The 19,799-nt window shown below is 34.2% G+C and overlaps 4 protein-coding genes across 4 annotated transcripts; 2 read left to right on the top strand and 2 right to left on the bottom strand.

Annotated features, from left to right (window-relative positions):
* The first annotated feature begins 282 nt into the window (after positions 1-282).
* On the top strand, positions 283-1,051 carry LOC128292649 (uncharacterized). The gene is made up of 2 exons (XM_053027536.1): positions 283-312; positions 437-1,051. Exons 1-2 carry the CDS (start codon positions 283-285, stop codon positions 1,049-1,051), a joined length of 645 nt encoding a protein of 214 aa, XP_052883496.1.
* Positions 1,052-7,009: 5,958 nt separating this feature from the next.
* On the bottom strand, positions 7,010-10,464 carry LOC108451294 (uncharacterized). The gene is made up of 6 exons (XM_017748999.1): positions 10,284-10,464; positions 9,811-10,140; positions 9,390-9,518; positions 9,146-9,347; positions 8,663-8,788; positions 7,010-7,097 (listed from the first exon to the last, which is right to left on the bottom strand). The coding sequence occupies exons 1-6, from the start codon at positions 10,462-10,464 to the stop codon at positions 7,010-7,012; spliced, it is 1,056 nt and encodes a 351-aa protein (XP_017604488.1).
* Positions 10,465-10,719: 255 nt separating this feature from the next.
* Positions 10,720-11,769, bottom strand: LOC108451295 (uncharacterized). Its single transcript, XM_017749000.1, has 3 exons — positions 11,650-11,769; positions 11,160-11,385; positions 10,720-11,072 (listed from the first exon to the last, which is right to left on the bottom strand). Exons 1-3 carry the CDS (start codon positions 11,767-11,769, stop codon positions 10,720-10,722), a joined length of 699 nt encoding a protein of 232 aa, XP_017604489.1.
* A 4,257-nt stretch (positions 11,770-16,026) lies between these two features.
* LOC108452185 (protein NUCLEAR FUSION DEFECTIVE 4-like) lies at positions 16,027-18,321 on the top strand. Its single transcript, XM_017749954.2, has one exon. The coding sequence runs from the start codon at positions 16,281-16,283 to the stop codon at positions 18,141-18,143; it is 1,863 nt and encodes a 620-aa protein (XP_017605443.1). The 5' UTR covers positions 16,027-16,280; the 3' UTR covers positions 18,144-18,321.
* The last annotated feature ends 1,478 nt before the right edge of the window (positions 18,322-19,799 follow it).

The raw sequence follows: 19,799 nt of genomic DNA, 5'->3' as shown, positions 1-19,799 counted from the left end.
GGGGGTCGAGGCTTCAGGCGAATTCTCAGTACGCAGTGCCTATAAACTATTACAAGTTTATGATGGAATTCCTAGAGCTTATGCTTTACAGACCATCTATAGGAATTTTTATAAAAAACTCTGGCTCCTTCATATACCAGAGAAAATAAAGATTACAGTTTGGAAATTTTCATGGAACTATCTGCCTACAAAGACAAATATGCGAAGCAGAAACCTTGCAAATTGCACAAATTGTCCTCGATGTGGGAAAGGGGTTGAGACTATTGACCATTTATTCCGAGAATGCCCTATTTCAATGAAAGTATGGACAGCGTTATCCATTCAGAATAATATTATGGCTCAAAACATGGATTTTATAAAGTGGCTTACATGGGTTTTTGAGCAGTTCAATCCTTGCAAATGTCGTCTTTTCTGTTGCGCGCTTTGGGCCATATAGGGCGCTAGAAATAAAAGAATCCATGAAAACAAGGTTAGCACTGGTAAGGAAATCGCAGACTTCATCAAAAGCTACATAAAAAAGATTTCTGGTTTTGAGCAAAAGAAAACAGGGAAAAGAGATTATAGTAGAAAATGGCAGCGCCCACCTCATAATTTTTTCAAGATTAACTTCGACGGTGCGTTCAATGAGAGGCAGAACAAGTCGGCATCAGGTATAGTAGCCAGGAATCAGGAAGGAAGAGTCCTAGTATCACGCTTAGAGCTTCATCACGGGATTACCTCAGTTTTTACTGCTGAAGCAATAGCATGTTGGAAAGCAGTTCAAACAAGGCATTCAATCATTATAGAAGGAGATTCCCTCACAATAATCAGAAAATGTAGAACCCAAGATCAGGATCGGTCATTGATAGCGACATATATCCATGATATACAGCAGGAGAATAAAAAAGCGAACATAATCAGATTCAATCACACACCGAGACAAACGAATACCCTCGCTCATACCATCGCAACTGAAACTCTAAAGAGGAAAGAGGAAGTATACTTGGAAATGAAAGTCCCTACTTATGCTGAAGACCAAGCGAGGCGTGAATGGGAACGGGAACCAGATTGAGAGTTTTGCTGGGAAAGAAAGCAGTTGGAAAAGGAAAGCTTCATAGAAAATAGAAATGCTTTTGGGAAGATAAGCTTTTGGGGGATTGAAATAGTCAAAACTGAAAAGGAAATGAAAGGATGGGTTGACAGATTTCAGAGCGTTTTTCTAATTGGGCACTGGTTCGGCGCTTAATTGCTGTTTCCAGAATTTTCTACAAATATCTAGATATTTTGTTAGGTGTTGGACTAGCAGTACACTTTATCGGGCTGGTCTTCCTTTATTAGTTTTCTTTTTTGGACCTGATTATTTCGGGCATAAGGTACTAGTTTTGCTTGGATATTTTTTGTATTCTTTTAGTCTCTATTTACATAAGCCCAATCTAAAATATTTTATCAAAAAAAAAAACCTAAACTATAATTTAATAATTTTTTTTACAATGTAGAAAAGAAATTAACAAGTGGGATGTCTTTTATATATAGTTATATAGATTATGATGAATTTAATTTGATAATTAATAAAAGATAATTAGATAATATTGATTTAATTATGGATTGTAAAACTCGAATTGTCTCATGGATTCTAATTCGGAGTGATTTTTTTTTTGTTTGAAAAGTAGATGCAGGATGGGGTGAGATGGATTTTTTTTTTTTGGATAGTGGATATGAAACGATTATGGTAATTACTTACGCTGCCCCGAATCGTTTAACTATATACACTTATGATTTTATTCTTGTATATATAAACAATAAGGGGAAAATGTAATAATGTAATATAGAAAAAAATACATATATTTTATACTTAAATATTGTTTAAAAAATTATGTTTAAATATTTACTTACTTTAAAAAGATTGAAAAGAATTAAAGTTAAATAACAACAATTAAATTGAAGTGGAACGGGATGAGGTAGAGATGAATGCATCCAACATTCATGGAGGTAGTATTAAATTTCAAGATTATACAATCATAATGGAGCGGGATGGGTGGTAGAGCAAAGTGTGCTAATTATGAGGCGATAATAAATTTAGCAATATCCACCCCACCCCACCTCATTTACTATCCCTAAATTTAATAAAATTTAATTTAATATTTAATTTTACTATTAATTAAATATATTAAAACTTTTGATGGTAGTTATAATATGACTTATGAACACTTGTAATGAAGACCAATAATAATTAAACAAATATTTGAAGGTATCTAAGAATCAGATTGAGTCGGATCATAAGTAGAATATTCAATCCATTTGAATAAAAATATTAAAATAATTACAATTATATTTAATTTAATTAAATAAGTGTAAGTAGAAAATAATAAATGAAGAAACATTGACTAAACTGCTTCATCAAACTCTGATAATTGACTTGTTTTATATTTGAAAATTGAAAAATCAATAAAGGGTGCAGTACAGCACATCCAAAAACCAATTATATTATAAACTTAAATAATAAATTAATCTGTTGTTGATGTTGATGTTATAATACAAGTTTTGTTAATAATTTAATTATAGATTCTGATTAGAGGTGATCATGGGCTGGGTTGGATCCATACAAATTTTTAGGCCCGTCTACTAGGCCCGGGTCCGGCCCGGCCCGAAATATGAGCCTAAAATTTTGCCCAAGCCCGGTCCGAAATAAAATTACTAAGCCCGAGCCCGGCCCGGCCCGGCCCATATTAATTTTTTTATTTCATTAAATAAAAAATTTAAAAATATAATAAATCAAATATATTTAAAAACATAAAACAAATATTAAAATAAATAAAAATAATACTAAAACAATTCTTAAAACAATACACAAATTAATAATATAATAAAAATGGTTATATTAAAATTTAAAATAATTAAAATAAAATAAAATAATATATATTAATATATAATTGGGGCGGGCGGGCAGGCCCGGCCAAAAATCTTACTCGAGGCTGCTCGTTTTCTAAACAGGCCTCGTTTTTTGCCCAAGCCTATTTTTCGGCCTATATTTTACCCAAACCTCCCATTTTTCGAGGCGGACCTTTGGGCGGGCAGGCAAACCGCCACCCATGATCGACTCTAATTCGATTATAGTTTTTAACATAATATTTAGAACTTTTAATATATAAATAGGAAAATAAAGTGTTTCAAAGATACCCAAACTCATGTCTAATAATTTGGTATTTGCTTCTTACTCATTTAAGTTTTTTTTAATAATTTAATTATAGTTTGAGATCATATTTGTTCTTTTTTTAACACAATTAGAACTCTCAATCTATATAAAAGAAGATAATGTGCTTCAACGCATTTAAACCTACGTCTTCCTACATTGAATACTAACATATAATTTATGATACATTACAAAATTCACAATCACTAACCATAGATACACATATCATCACAATCTTAATTTTTCAATTTTCCTCTTTATAATCTTATATTATTTATCATAATATTACAAATTATTTGAAACAAAAAACTAGTATATTAATATCGTAAGTCATGAAGTTTAAATATGAGATAAATTTTAAAATTATATATGATTTTTTATTCAATATGTAATTTGATACATAAATTAATATTTAGTGTAATTATATTTGATTCAAATGTATACAAAAATCTTGATTTTGATTTTAATTTAATCATAGCATTTTAAAAAATAAATACATTGATTTATTTTTATATTGATTAAATATTATATGTATGTAAATTTAAAATGACATATATTAATAATTATGTTAATATTTTGTAAAAATTAAATTAAATCAAACTAAAATTTCATTTATAAAATTAAACAAAATTAAAATTTGTGTATAACTTTACATATTAAATTAAAATTTATGTATAATTTTAAGATTTTCTAGAAGAAAAACTTCAAATTTTTTTATTATATAGGAAAAACTATTGAAACTTGTACACTTTAGGTGTAATTGAAAACCGCATATTTCATATTAATTGAAAATTTGAGTCATAGACGTCTTTATTTATTTTATCCTCACATGGTTGTATTTAAAATATTTTATATTATTTATATATTTTGATGCATTAATAACTTATATCATATATATATATACATATATTATGTTCATATTCATGTCATGTTAGGGTTTGTGTCGTGTTTTAATTATTTTTACCTAACTGTGTAATAAATTTTGGGTCTAACAATTAAATAATAATTAGTAACTTTTATATGATTATTTTAAAATTATTAGTTGGTTTTAATATAGATTTTCTTATCTCTAGAAAAGATATTAAAAATTACCATGTTTTATTTTATTAAACTTCACTAACAATAAATAAGACGATTTATTTAAAAGAAATATTATCTCTAAAATAATTTATTTGTTAGGTCAATAATTTAAAATTTGATACTTAATCATTTAGTTGAAGTAACATATATATCTATAAAATGAGATATTGACATTGTTGGTAAAGATAAAGGTCTTGGGCTTTTAATGAAATTTTTCAAAAAAACATTAGTCTATACAAAATTTTAAAACTATTGGGAGACTGAAATTAAAATTTTTAAAAAATTTGAAGGCTTGATTAAAATTTTCCAAAAATTTAAAGTACATAATGAAAATAATTTGAAATTTTGGAGCACCAAAACCGTTTGGCTCCATTGACATTCCGACTTGTTTATAGTTGTTCGGGCATTTACTTATAATTATATTGTGTTTACTTTACAAGAGCTCTAAAAAAAGTAATATAGATGTATATATCCAATACTCAATTAAGTCTAGACTTGCAGATTAGAATATAAATAATTGGTCAAAGAAAAGTAGAAGGGTGGAAACAGAAAATTATATTGACAATATAGGTTTGGGATTAATTTTTGTTTAGTCCAAATAATTAAAAAATCAGCCTCTACATTTATCTTTGAAAATGTTTTATAAATAAATACTGAATTAAGTGTAAGTTTTGAAGATGAACAAAAACTTTGGAATTAAAAAAAGAAAAAGAAAAAAGAAGCAAAGATGGAGGGTAGGGGCAAGTAGCTATCCAAAGAAGCTTCCATTAATTAGCATCCCTTTTCCCAAAGAATATATGCAACATCAATTTAAAGAGATTCTTCAAAGATGAATAGGTTTAACTATCTCTTTTGGAAACCACATTCAATCTATTTCAATTTTAAATTCCAATCATATGTCTTTTATAATGTGACAGTTAATAGTAAATAATGTTTGAATTATGTTTTATATGTTTAAATGAAATCAATATTGTTATAAACTCACATTTAAATCAATCTATTGGTATATGAATTTCCATATTTTATTTCTTAAGTTATAGAAAATTTGGTTTAAGGTTACGAATTTTTATGTTAAATAAATAGTTATTTTTATTAAATTAGAATTTCTTTTTATTAAATGATATGTTTATTGTTATTTAATTTTTGCAGTTATAGAAATGTAACGTTATTATGCTAAATAATTTATTGTTTTATAGAAAATGTGTATTTTAAGTCATTATTGTATGTAGTATATTATGAAATTCGATATTATGAAATATATGCTTAGGTTTGAAAAATATATTTCTAAAATTTTTGGTTCTTGCGGAACAGACTTCGGGTATGACATGACTTAAATTAGATCACGTGTTTGATGAACTGCAACATGTTGTAAATTTAATTTAATAGTTATGATATTCTAAAAATATAGTTATTTTTTATTTGATTGATTGACTAAATAAATTGACAGGATGTTGATCACATCCTTCATCCTTCATAACCAGGGCCAGGCTCAACTTGATTTAGGGCGATAGATTATCAAATCTGTGAATATATGAACGTTTTCAATAAGGGTATGCCTTGAAATGGGGCCATGCACAGTTTCCCCAGATTTGACTACTACATTGATTGAACGGTGGCGACTGGATACGCATAATTTTCATCTACCGTTAAGAAAGTGTATTATCACCCTCAAAAACATTGCTTTCATTCTCTCGTCACCCATTGATGGGTTGGTCATAGCAGGGGATACTAGAATGCCTTTGACTGATGTTTGTAACGATTACCTTGGAGTTGTTCCTCCGAATGATAAGATTGTAGGGTCGCTTATCTTACATACATGGTTGGACCAGTTCTTTAAAGTGTTAACAGTGGTTGTGGTAGATATAGACGTGCAGTATGCCACCCGAGCATTAATACTGAGGCTCATTGGAACCATATTTGTAACATCCCAAACCCGGCCTAAATGTTATGACTGAATCTGGTGAAGTCACATGATAGTGCTTTTGATAACACGTTGATACTTTAAAAACCGTTCCTGTTATTATCTATCCTTCAGTTTGAGAAACAGGTACTGATTGATTTACTTAATCCCATATCTTATTCGCGGAAGCTTTTTAAACCATATTATTTTTGAAAATTTTTTCATTTACAGAAAATCTTAGTTTATTTTAGAAAACTATATTTTGTTACGTTGCAGTTCATGAATCCATTAAAACAATTCAAAATCCCAAATTAAAAGTCAGAATCCATAATGGCCTTAATACATCAAAACCTTCCAAATAAAAATTAAACCCTAATAAGTCATAAAACCGTAAACTTATCAAGAAGCAGAAACAGTGGTCACAGTCAAGTCCTCCGCTGTACTGATCCGGTTGCTGCAGGGGATTACCTGAATAGATAAACAAATAAATGGTGAGTTTCGCAACTTAGTGTGTACATCCCCACATTCAGCATGCATACAATCAAAAAATAGAATTCAATCATCATTCGGGCCTGAACCTTTTATAGAATCGGTGGGGCCCTTAGCCCATTCAGAAACAGAATTAGATATAAACTTAGGGTCTTAGCCCATCTCAAATATATCATGCATAACAGATCAGAATAATAGAACATGCCCACCAACCCTGCACAACAACTCCGTCTAACCCAACACATCATGTGGGGATAAAAATAACCCACCCATCCCTGCACACTAAATATGGGGATAAAATCGACCCATCCAACCCTCCACACCATAGAGTACAGCAATGCGGCACATGTCAAAAATATGCAACTTAGCTGTCAGATAACAGGCTTATGAGGCCTGTCAGATACTTCCTTCACTTCATCAAACCCACCCCAATGCAATGCATCATACAAGAATGATATGCTAAAACGTAGATTAGCAGACATATTTCCATAATCAGAATTGACAGATATACATGCTAAATGTAACATGGTAGTATATACATCGCAATATCAGATCACAGAATTAATGGTCTAAGTAAGGCTTATCGACCCTACTACAGGTCACAGTCAACTTGGGCGACCCGTGTAACCTTACGTAACATTTCAGAAAAATGGCCTCACACGCCCATGTGGCCTGCCCAAATTGGCCTCCACACAGCCTGGCCCAAATTCCCACACGCCTGTGTGGCTCACACGGCCCAATTAGGTAAGCCCGTGTCTCGCACACAGCCTCACCAGTCTTCACACGGTTGTCTTCGTTGCGCCCGTGTCACATACGCATGGCCTAGTTCGTCTATCACACTGCCATGTATCGTCCAACGGCCTCCACACAAGCAACCGACACTCCCGTGTGGCATCGACAGTTTACTTATTGGCTTTTACCGAATCTTTTTCTGTGCAATCAGAGTACACACCTGGTATCGTTTCGAAGCTAACGCAACCATGAGGACTCAGAACTTATTATTGAATAGTACGTCGCTTAGTTAGACACTTAAACCAAGTTACTAATAATAGTCAAATTCCGAAAGTAATGACGACCTTACCTTTAAAGAACAACGATAGTTCTTTGCTGACTTAGAGCGCCATTTTAGCAGTCCACTGCACCTTGATTGTCTTCTAAATAGAAAACAATCTCTTAACAATTCAACATTCATAAAAACGAGACAAAATGCAGCTCTACACTTACCGAATTCACGCCAAATGCAAAGATAAGCAACGACGATAGAAAAGGGCCAAAAATCAATAACAAAAAGAAGGAAAACTGTAGCAATAAGGGGAATTTTGGCTGGAAGAAAAGAAAGAAAAAAGAATATAGAAAAGGGGAAATTTGCAGGGTTTTTCGGCAAAGAAGGAAAGCTGAATGTTTGGGTAACTCTCAAATCCCTTATTTTACTCCCACTAAACCACAACTGTTGTAACTACTCAGTATCCCAAACCCACTGAAACACTTCTACGACATTAGCAGTAAAATTAATACTTCCGCTAACAGGAATGAAATGTGCAGTTTTGGTCAATCGATCTACAATGACCCAAACCAAATCCTTCTTAGTGGGTGTTAAGGGCAACCCACTAACGAAATTCATTATTATTCGCTCCCATTTCCACATCAGTATCTTAACCGACTGCAGCAAACCCGAAGGTAACTGATGCTCAGCCTTAACCTGCTGACAAGTCAAATAGCAAGCAACAAAGTTGGTAACCTCATGTTTCAACCCTGGCCACCAATACAACTCTTGGAGATCTTGGTACATCTTGTTCCCACCGGGATGTATAGCATAAGGGTTACTATGCTCCTCTTTCAGAATCGACTATCTTAAGTCATCATTATTTAGTACACAAATTTGTTCCCAGAAACATAACACCCCATCATTATTAATCCTAAAATCCGTAGTAACCCCACTCTCAATCTGACGGAACCTCAACTCAAGAGACTTATCTCCCACCTGTTTATCCCTGATCTGATCAATCAATGTCTGTCTTACTTACAGCTGAACCAATAGACTCCCATCGTCGAATAAACTGAGTCGAGCAAACATCGCTCTCAAATCAGTCATAGCTCTACAGCTTAATGCATCGGCCACCACATTGGCCTCACCAAGATGATATTTAATACTGCAGTCATAATCCTTAAGCAGTTCAACCCATCGACGTTGTCTAAGGTTCAAATCCTTCTGAGTGATGAGATACTTGAGGCTCTTGTGATCAGTGTAGATGGTACACTTCTCACCGTACAGATAGTGCCTCTAGATATTAAGAGCAAAGACCACTACTGCCAACTCTAAATTGTGCGTCGGATAATTAGCCTCGTGAGTCTTGAGCTGATGAGATGCATAAGCAATAACTTTATCGTTTTGCATCAAGAAACAACCCAGACCTACATGTGACGCATCATTGTAAACCATGAAGTCCTTACTAAGCTCAACAGGAGCTTGGGTTAAAATCGTCTTAAGCTTATCAAAACTTTCCTACTGTGCATCAGTCCAAACAAAAGGAACTCCTCTATGCAGCAGCTTAGTCATTGGAGCTGCGATCAAAGAGAACCCTTCTACAAAACGTCGATAATATCCTGCCAGCCCTAGAAAACTACGAATTTTTGACACATTCTTTGGCTGTTTCCAACTAAACACAGCCTCAATCTTATGAGGATTCACTCGAATCCCCTTAGCAGAAACTACATGTCCCAAAAATGTCACTTTCTGAAGCTAGAACTCACACTTGCTGAACTTCGCATACACCTGTTTCTCACGAAGAATATGTAGAACCAATCTTAGATACTCATCGTGCTGATCCTCTATCTTAGAATACACCAAGATGTCATCGATGAATACCACCATGAACTGATCTAAGTAAGGCTAGAACACACGATTCATCAAGTCTGTGAATGCCGCTGGTGTATTATCAACCCAAAGGCATAACTAGGAACTCGTAATGTCCATACCGAGTCCTAAATGTCATATTATGCACATCAACCTCCTTTACCCTCAACTGATGATAATCCGATCGTAAATTAATCTTAGAAAACACTGACGCCCCTCTGAACTAATCAAATAAGTCGTCTATCCTTGAAAGTGGGTATTTATTCTTGATTATCAACTTGTTCAATTGGCGGTAGTCGATACACATCCTCATTATACTGTCCTTTTTCTTCGCGAACAAAACAGGTGCTCCCCATAGAGACATACTGAGATGAATGAACCCACGATCCAACAACTCTTGAATCTGAGCCTTAAGTTCCATCAGCTCTCTCGGTGCCATTCGGTAAGGGGTAATAGACACCAGAGCTGTGCCTGAAAATAACTTAATCCTAAACTTTACCTCACGATTCGAATGTAATCTCGGTAGCTCCTCTAAGAAAACATCTAGAAAGTCCCTCACCGCTCGGATATTCTTAACCGAAGAGTTCCTAGAATCAACAACACTGATATAAGCCAAGTATGCCTTATACCCCTTCCTTACTAACTTCTCTGCCACCAATGCAGACATCATATTAGTCAGATAATCTCGTCGTTCCCCAACCACGACTACCTCAATATCCTACTTGGTTTTTAGAACAATCTTTTTTGTAGTACAATCCAGGCTTACCCAATGTTTGTCTAACAGTCCATACCCAAAATTAAATCGAACTCCCCAAATGGAAGCTCCATAAGATTAGCCAAAAATACAGTTCCTTGAACCTCTAACGGAATGTCTCTAAATGGTTTACTAACTCCAATAGACTGCCCCAATGGACTCACCACTGTTATCTCATTAGAAGTGCTCTCAAACGGCAACCCCAAGGTCTCAAACATCGTACTAACTACATAAGAGTGTGTAGAGCCTATATCTATCAATGCAAAGTAAGGTACATTAAAAATTAGAAACGTACCTGTAATGACGTCCGGAGCATCTCGTTCCTCACGGTGATGAGTAGCATATACCAAAGTAGGCTACCTCGCCTCAGTCAGTCCAGCACCTCTGCCCAGTGCTCTCTATTCTCAACCCATGCCGTTACCACCCCTAACCTAACCACGACCCCTAGGTGGCTGCTGAACTACAATCGGTGACTACACAGTCTCATTAACAGGAGCTTGCATCTGATTAGATCTCAATGGGCAATCTTTAACACGATGCTCAGTAGACACACATCTAAGACAAGCTCCCGTAGCCCTCCAACACTTGCCCAGATGGATTCTATCACAGTACTGATAAATCATCATCCCAGTAGGTACAACAGTAAGCCCAACTCTCACGGGCCCATCAGACCTGGCCTTTTTTCTAGGCCTCAACCCAGAATTCAAAGGCTCTGCATCTCTCTTAGCTTTCCCTCTGCTTTGGTTTTGGCACTCAGTGCACTTTACTTCCTCAGCAATCTTGGCCTTCTTAATCAACACAGTAAACTTATGCTCCCTCTGCGGAGCTATCAGCACCCTCAAGTTATCTCTAAGGCCATCCTCAAAATGGACACAGTGTTTATGTTCAGTCATCATCATGTCTCTCGCATAACGGCTCAGCCTTAGGAACTCGGCCTCATACTCAGCCACTGAACAGTCACCCTGGGTGAGATTCAGGAACTCACGTCGCCTCACTTCAGTATAGTTGGCTCTCACATGCTTACTCCGAAAAATCTTAAATAGATCCCATGTCAATCGATTGGGCTGAGTGCCCTCTTTAAATGTCAACCACCATTGATACGCTTCATCACAAAGCAGTAAAACAGCCCCATTGAGCTTCTACTCAGCAAAAAATATCTAGATCATCCATAATGCATTCCATGGCCTCCATCCAGTACTCAGCCACATTAGGAGCAACTCCTGTGATGCTCTTAAATACCTCAGCCCATTGGATCGGAGTAGTTCCGTAACCGACCCACGACACTTAGAACCAGTGTTAGGCCTAATAACCCTATCTTAAATCTGCAATATGGCTTGGGACAGTGTGTCGTCCCCAGTCGCACGATCATAAGACTTAGACCCAATCTCTATCGCAAGTGATACCGGTGTCTCGCTAGTATCTAAATTCAGAATCGTATCAGATGCTAAGGAATCAGCTCGAGCCCCTTTACAGCCTCTACCTCGGCCTCTAGTACCCCGTCCACGAGTACCGCGTGAGCTCATTGTAATTTCGAATTAATATGTATTAACAATTTTATGCAAATTAATTTACAGTTTCAATATTTATTAATAGATATTTTATGCAGAACAGTATCGAAAGTTCAGTGTTCATTATCACGAGTATAGCCTCACTACATTTCTCGGTTTGCTCTACCTAGAGTGTTTCAGTAGAGTATACTAGTTACAATAGTTTTATAGCATACAACGGTATTTCCAAATAGATCCAAACAAAATTTCAATAAATATTCTAAACATGCTTTCAGACAATTCCCAAAGACTCGGTGTACCACTTATCTATAAAAAATATTTCAAATCATTTTACAAAAATCATTCTTTTTACAACCCAAATCCACAACCGAGTTTTGTAACCTGACTCTGATACCACTAAATGTAACACCCCAAACCTAGCATAGATATTACGATCGAATCTAGTGAAGTCACATTATAGTACTTTTGATAACATGTTGATACTTTAAAAACTATTCCAATTATAATCTATCCTTCAGTTTGAGAAACAGGTACTGACCATTTTACTTAATCCCATATCTTATTCGCGAAAGATTTTTAAACCATATTATTTTCAAAAACGTTTTCATTTACAGAAAATATTAGTTATTTTAGAAAATTGTATTTTGTTGCGTTGTAGTTTATGAATCCATTAAAACAGTTCAAAATCCCAAATTAAAAGTCAGAATCTATAATGGCTTTAATACATCAAAACCTTCCAAATAAAAATTAAACAGTGATAAGTCATAAAACTGTAAACTTATCAAGAAGCAAAAACAGTGGTCACCGTCAAGTCCTTCGCTGCATCGATCCGGCTACTGCTGGAGATTACCTGAACAGATAAACAAATAAAGGGTAACTTTCGTAACTCAGTGTGTACATCACCACAGTTCAGCATGCATACAATCAAATAATAGAATTCAATCATCATTCGGGCCTGAACCCTTTACAGAATCGGTGGGGCCCTTAGCCCATTCAAAAACAGAATCAAATACAAACTTAGGGCCTTAGCCCATCTCATATATATCATGCATAACAGATCAGAATAACAGAACATGCCCACCAACCCTGCACACCAACTCCGTCTAACCCAACACACCATGTAGGGATAAAATCGACCTACCCATCCCTGCACACCAAATATGGGGATAAAATCGACCCATCCAACCCTACACACCATAGAGTGCCGCAATACAGTACATGTCAAAAATATGCAGCTTAGCTGCCAGATAACAGGCTTATGAGGCCTTTCAGATACTTTCTTCACTTCATCAAACCACCTCAATACAATGCATCATACAAGAATGACATGCTATAACTCAGATTAACAGATATATTTCCATAATTAAAACAGACAAATATACATGCTAAGTGTAACATGGTAGTACATACATCGCAATATCAGATCACAGAATCAAGGGTCTAAGTAAGGCTTACCGACCCTACTACAGGTCACAATCGACTTGGGCGACCTGTGCAACCTTACAGAACATTTTAGAAAAATGGGCTCACACACCTATGTGGCCTGCCCGTATGGGCCACACGCCCATGTGGTTCACCTATGTGGTTCACCCGTGTAGCCCACACGGCCCAATTGGCCGAACCCTTGTCTCGCACACGACCTCACCGGTTTTTACACTGTTGTGTCCGTCACACCAGTGTCGTGCGCGCACAGCCTGATTCGTCTATCACACGACCGTGTATCGCCCACAACCTCCACACGGGCAACCCACACGCCCATGTGACATCAACAGTTTCCTTTTTGGCTTTTACTGAATCTCATTTTCTGTGCAATCAGAGTACACACCTGGTATCGTTTCGAAGCTAATGCAACCAGGAGCATTCCAGAACTTATTATTAAACAGTACGTCGCTCAGTTAGACACTTAAACCAAGTTATTAAGAATAGTCAAATCCCGAAAGTTAACGAACGGCAGTTCCTTGCTGACTTAGAGCACCATTTTAGCAGTCCACAGCACCTTGACTGTCTCCTAAACAGAAAATAATCCCTTAACAATTCAACATTTATAAAAACGAGACAAAACACACCCTTACACTTTCGCGCCAAATGCAGAGATTAGCAACGATGATGTAAAAGGGAAAAAATCAATATAAAAAGAAAGAAAACAGCAGCAAGAAGGGGAATTTTGGCTAGAAGAAAAAAAGAAAAAAGAATATGGAGAAAGGGAAATCTGCAGGGTTTTTCGGCAGAGAGGGAGAGCAGAATGTTTGGGTAACTCTCAAATCCCTTATTTCGCTCCCACTAAACCACAACTGTTGCAACTACTCAATGTCCCAAACCCACTCAAACACTTCCATGGCATTAGCAGCAAAATTAATGCCTCCGCTCAGACTCGAACCCAAGACTTCCCTCATACTAACACTCTACTTATCCATTAGACCAGCATGCCCATTCTTGTGTATTTTAATAAACAAATACTTATAAGTCTACTCACCAAAGGTAAGACTTAATTCAAATAAAAACCAAAATATTTTCCAAGCTAAGGCTTGAACTTAGGACCTCTCATACACGCCTAGAACATTTAACCATTGAAGTAGATACACAATTGTGTCATTACTTAACAGAATCAGAAATATAAATTTTGGGGCGTTACAATATTGATGATAGATAAATTTGGCAATCGGGTCCTTTTCATTTACCTAATTTTACTACAAAACTTATTTGTTGCTGGAGGATATAAATGGGGATTTTCTGTACTTGTAACACCATATACCCAACACAATCGTTAGGTTCGAGTTATAAGGCGCCACATTTGTTGTCGGAGCAACTACGATCAGAATACAATACGATTTACAGCATTAAACATTCTAATACAAATAAAACAAATATATAAACGATTCATATTTATTTTTGGATCTTATACGAGCTTACAAAAACTCTAATACTATCCTGAGATCAAATTAAGACTAAACTGTAATGTTTACGAGCATATCTAACCCTAAGTAATTCTAAGCACCAATAAAGAAAAACGTATCTACAATGAGATCATTGTTTCCATTTTTAACCTATTTATGGGTTTTCTAGAATTATATATATTCGCAGAGGTTGAGGGTGTGAACGTCGGTGTTTTTGTATTATTAATAAAGTATTACTTTTCAATACACAATTTACACATATATATTATATAATTATTATAAATTTAATAATTATGAAAATTTTATTATTATAAAAATGACATAAATTTTATTTCTTATATAATGATCTAATAAATATATGTAAACTTTTTAAATTATTATTTGATATAAAAATTATTATACTTTAATATTTAATATAAACACATTCTAAAATAAATATATAACCAAATTTTATACTAATTTATTATTTTATATAACTTATTACAATATATAACTTTGAGTTTTATAATAATTCAGTAAATATATAAATTTGATTAGTATAAAATTTATATGAATTAATCATAAATACCTGAATAATAAAAATAAAATTAATCAAAATTCAACTATTTATTTAAAAATATTATTTAAGATAAATATAAAATTCCATATATAATTGATTTAATATGAAATACAATTACTTATTATATATATAATTTAATTTAATAATTTCTAACCTCACACTTAATTGCGATTGAATATAAATACATTAATTTTATTATTATAGTAATTAATTTTATTGTCACTGCATTTTTATTTTCATTGCCACCTTGGATTATTTGTTTTATTGGACATTTTATTTGATAATCATATTAAATTTTAATTAAATTTACAATTTAACAATTATGAATCCTTAAATAATAATAAAATTCTCAATATTAACCACGATAAATTCGATACAAAAGATCTGCAGGTTGCTATATTATACAAGAAGAAAGGGTGATAGCAATCAGTGAAACATAAAAAATGAAAGAAAAAAAAAACAAAAAGAGAAGGAAGCAAAGAAAAATATTTGTCCAAATTGGCGGCTGATAATATTCCACACGAATGCAAAATGAAATTAAATTTGGATAAGATTTCAAACAAAGAAACGATTCAACCTTAAATTATACTTAAATAAATTTTGGATTAGAATCTAAATCAACATAACATTTTCGTATATCTTCAAATTCCACCCTTTTTGTAAAAGAATATAAAAGAAAGATGTTCATTCTATTTTAGTTCACACCCTTACTTTTATTAAATATTAATTAATTACTGTTTTAAAATATTTTAATTGAATTTAGCAAATAATACATTAAAGTTTATTTTCTTTCTATAGATGGTAGACAATAGTCTTTGTTTTTTTTCATTTTAACTCCAAAATTCTAGTAAGTAATAACTTATCCAATGTTTTCCAAGAGTAATTGAGAGAGTCAACAACTGAGTCTCTCCATAAACGATTCCTCGATCCTTTCTTTTGATCCTTCCCATGCAATTTCTCACTTTTCCTTCTCTATAAATTGAGCAATAAGTTCCCATACTCTTTAAAACATCAATCTTGTTAAATTTACAGTAATTTGAAGCAAGCCAGCATTATAAGCAAGCTTGCCAAAGATGGTTGTTGCAGGGCCAGGTTTCAGTGGTGGTGGCAAGTTAAGCATGAAAAGCTTCGCCGTTCAGGTCCTTACAGGGCCATGGCTAATCTTTTTCGGGTCAGTGTTGATCATGTCCGCTGCTGGTGCCACCTACATATTCAGCCTCTACTCCAATGAGATTAAAAAATCATTAGGATATGATCAAACGACCCTCAATCTGCTTAGTTTCTTCAAGGACCTAGGCTCCAACGTCGGTGTCCTCGCCGGCCTGATGGCCGAGGTGACGCCGCCATGGTTCGTACTATCGGTCGGGGCGGTCCTCAACTTCTTCGGCTACTTCATGATGTGGTTGGCCGTCACCAAGCGGATAGCTAGGCCTCAAGTCTGGCAGATGTGTTTGTACATTTGCATCGGTGCCAACTCTCAAGCGTTTGCTAACACGGGGTCTCTTGTCACCTGCGTCAAGAATTTCCCGAAAAGCCGGGGCGTCGTGTTGGGGATACTTAAAGGTTACGTTGGACTCAGTGGTGCCATCCTCACTCAGTTGTACCATGCCTTTTATGGCGACGACTCCAAGGCCTTGATATTGCTTATTGGTTGGCTACCGGCAGTCATTTCGATTTGTTTCGTCGGTACAATTCGGGTCATGAAGGTGGCTCACCAGGGTAACGAGGTCAAAGTTTTCTATAAATTCCTTTACATTTCTCTTGGCCTTGCTTCTTTCTTGATGATCATCATCATTTTCGAGAAGACAAACGACTTCACAAGGCCTGAATATGGCGGCAGTGCCGCCATGGTAACTTTCTTGCTGTTTTTGCCACTTGGTGTTGTGATCATGGAAGAATACAAGCTTTGGGAGGCCAAAAACAAGGCCTTAAATGACCCTTCGCCATTGAAAATTGTCACTCAGAAGCCAAGTTCCGAGGCCGAAAAACCTTCGTCATCGACCGCGGCAACGGTTTTATCCGAGTCGAGCAATGATCAAGCCGATGTCTCCTGCTGGAAAACCGCATTCAATGCGCCCAATAGAGGGGATGACTACACAATTTTGCAGGCACTTTTCAGCCTTGACATGATCATTCTTTTCTTAGCAACAACTTGTGGCGTAGGGGGTACCTTAACAGCAATTGACAATTTGGGGCAAATTGGGACCTCCCTAGGGTACCCAACAAGAAGCATAAGCACATTTGTATCCCTTGTGAGCATATGGAATTATTTGGGCAGGGTTGTAGCAGGTTTTGTCTCAGAATTTTTCTTGATGAAGTACAAGTTTCCTAGGCCCCTAATGCTCACCTTAATCATGCTGGTCTCTTGTGTTGGTCACCTTCTGATAGTTTTCGATGTCCCTGGAGGCCTTTATGTTGCATCGGTCATCATTGGATTTTGCTTTGGGGCTCAATGGCCATTACTTTTTGCTATCATTTCTGAAATTTTCGGCCTCAAATACTATTCAACTTTGTACAATTTTGGGTCAGTGGCAAGCCCAGTTGGGTCATATTTGCTTAGTGTGAAATTGACTGGGAATTTGTACGATAATGAAGCTAGGAAGCAAATGAAAGCTTTGGGGATTTCAAGGAATGACGGTGAAGATCTTGATTGCCATGGGGTTGAGTGTTTCAGATTGTCATTCATTATCATTACAGCAGTCACAGTGTTTGGCACTTTTATTTCATTTCTTTTGGCTTACAGGACAAGGAAATTTTATAAGGGTGACATTTACAAAAAATTTAACGAAGATGGAAAAATGGTCAAGACGGAAATGTCGTCCACCATAAATAGAGATGGATTACCAGAGGTAAAAGCAGCCGAAAATGGCATCAATCATGTGGAGGGAAAAGGGGCTGGAAACAGCCTTGGACCGGAGGAGACCAAGGCAGGGTAGGGTTGTGTTACTATTTAAAACCTCTAACAAGTATGATAGGTTTTCTTTGTGTTTTTCATATATATAGATTTTCTTTATACATATAGTTTTTGCTAGGTATGCAAACCCAAAAAGGAGTTTTATTATAAATTTTACATGGTTTTGAATAAGAACAATCGAGGTTTGGCAATTTTGGAAACTACTTATTTGATATCACAGCCATTCATTCATATATGAATATTCATTTTATTTAATTTTGGATATATCAATGTATGAAAATAAATAAACAAAAGAATAATATTTAGTATATTATTAATGGAGTTTTAAATTCTACAAGTAAATTGAGGGTTGATAAGTGTCTTATACGAATATAATAAAATATTAAATAAATAAATATATATATAACAATTTTTGAAGAGATTTGTAAAATAAAATAATACATTACTAATGTACTAGATATAAACTTATAAACAAATACGATGTATATTAATTAAATTTGCATTTTTTTTCAGTTGCAAATTATTATAAACTTTATAATTTTAGTATCAACGTACTAATTAGGAAGAAAAAAAGAAATGAAAATTTAAAATTTCTTTTATATAAAATAAATTGAGATATTCATAAAGTTAGTGGAAAATTAATTAGAACCTATCAAATGTAAGCAATTACATATCAATATTTGTTTTCTTTAGTATCAAATTAATCCATTTTATAGACAGTTTTAAACGATATGTATAAAAAGAATGGAATTTATTTATATTATTGTAAAACTTAAGTAATTTTATATCATTATGTAACTTTTATATGATTAAATTTTAACAATTCAATTGTCATTTTTCATGCACCATTCATATAAATCACGTCGTCAAGTTTGATATAAATTTAAATTTTCTAATTATTCGCTTTATGCACACAAAAAATCCAACCATTAAATATATATTAATTAGATAATATTTTAGATCAATATAATATAGATATTGGATCGATTCAAAAATTTACATGTATAACGAGTGCAAATATATTAATAAATTCAATGATTGAATCGTTAAAATATTATTTATATGAAAAATTATGGAAAGATGTAAAACCACTTCAATTTTACATCGATATAAATGAATTCCTCGCGTATAAAATTAATATGTAAGATTTTTAAATTTCCCAATTGAATATGAAACAATAATAAACAAATAAACAATAATAGTTTGTGGTGGTGGCTCATTGAGAAATTACATGAGATCATCACTATAAATTAGACTTTTGGACTTGAGCAGTTGAATTGGAGAAGTTTATTGGTCTTGTAAATTTTTTGCTTGAGATTAAGGTGTAATCAAGTTAAGTCGAGTTCAAATAATATCAAGTTTAAATTTGAGTTTGATATTCGGTTCGAGTTTGATTGAATATTTATTTTTAAGTTCAAGCTCTGCTCAAGATACAATTGAGCTCGATTAAGTTCGTTTACCAATTTTTGTATTCAAGCTCAAGTTTTTGACTTAATAATTAACCTTAGGGTTAATAATATATATTAAGGGAAATAAGTAATTTATAATATAAAAATATGGAAAGCTCGATAAAGCTCACGAGGTCTTCAAGTCAAGTATTATTAAGCTCGAATTTGGCTCGATCGATAGCTCGAGTTGCTCGAATCGAATTAGAAGTTTTTTTAATCGAACTCGCGTA

This window comes from Gossypium arboreum, chromosome 5, assembly GCF_025698485.1.
Source record: "Gossypium arboreum isolate Shixiya-1 chromosome 5, ASM2569848v2, whole genome shotgun sequence".
Classification (NCBI taxonomy): Eukaryota; Viridiplantae; Streptophyta; class Magnoliopsida; order Malvales; family Malvaceae; genus Gossypium; species Gossypium arboreum.
This window is presented reverse-complemented; position numbering and strand designations above follow the sequence as displayed.

Excerpts from the sequence above, each read along its gene's own strand:
- LOC128292649 (XM_053027536.1), top strand. The coding sequence starts at position 283 with ATGCCCTATTTCAATGAAAGTATGGACAGC. Across the intron at positions 313-436 it reads TCAATGAAAGTATGGACAGC|GGCGCTAGAAATAAAAGAAT; the intron begins GTTATCCATTCA and ends TGGGCCATATAG.
- LOC108451294 (XM_017748999.1), bottom strand. The coding sequence starts at position 10,464 with ATGTTTGAGACCTTGGGGTTGCCGTTTGAGAGCACTTCTAATGAGATA. Across the intron at positions 9,519-9,810 it reads GTTCGCGAAGAAAAAGGACA|ATCAGTTCATGGTGGTATTC; the intron begins GTATAATGAGGA and ends AGCCTTACTTAG. Across the intron at positions 7,098-8,662 it reads GGGAGTCTATTGGTTCAGCT|CATATCATTCTTGTATGATG; the intron begins GTAAGTAAGACA and ends TCTACGTTTTAG.
- LOC108451295 (XM_017749000.1), bottom strand. The coding sequence starts at position 11,769 with ATGAGCTCACGCGGTACTCGTGGACGGGGTACTAGAGGCCGAGGTAGA. Across the intron at positions 11,386-11,649 it reads TAGATACTAGCGAGACACCG|AAGCTCAATGGGGCTGTTTT; the intron begins GTATCACTTGCG and ends TTTGCTGAGTAG. Across the intron at positions 11,073-11,159 it reads CGAGTTCCTAAGGCTGAGCC|CTCCGCAGAGGGAGCATAAG; the intron begins GTTATGCGAGAG and ends GGGTGCTGATAG.
- LOC108452185 (XM_017749954.2), top strand. The coding sequence starts at position 16,281 with ATGGTTGTTGCAGGGCCAGGTTTCAGTGGTGGTGGCAAGTTAAGCATG.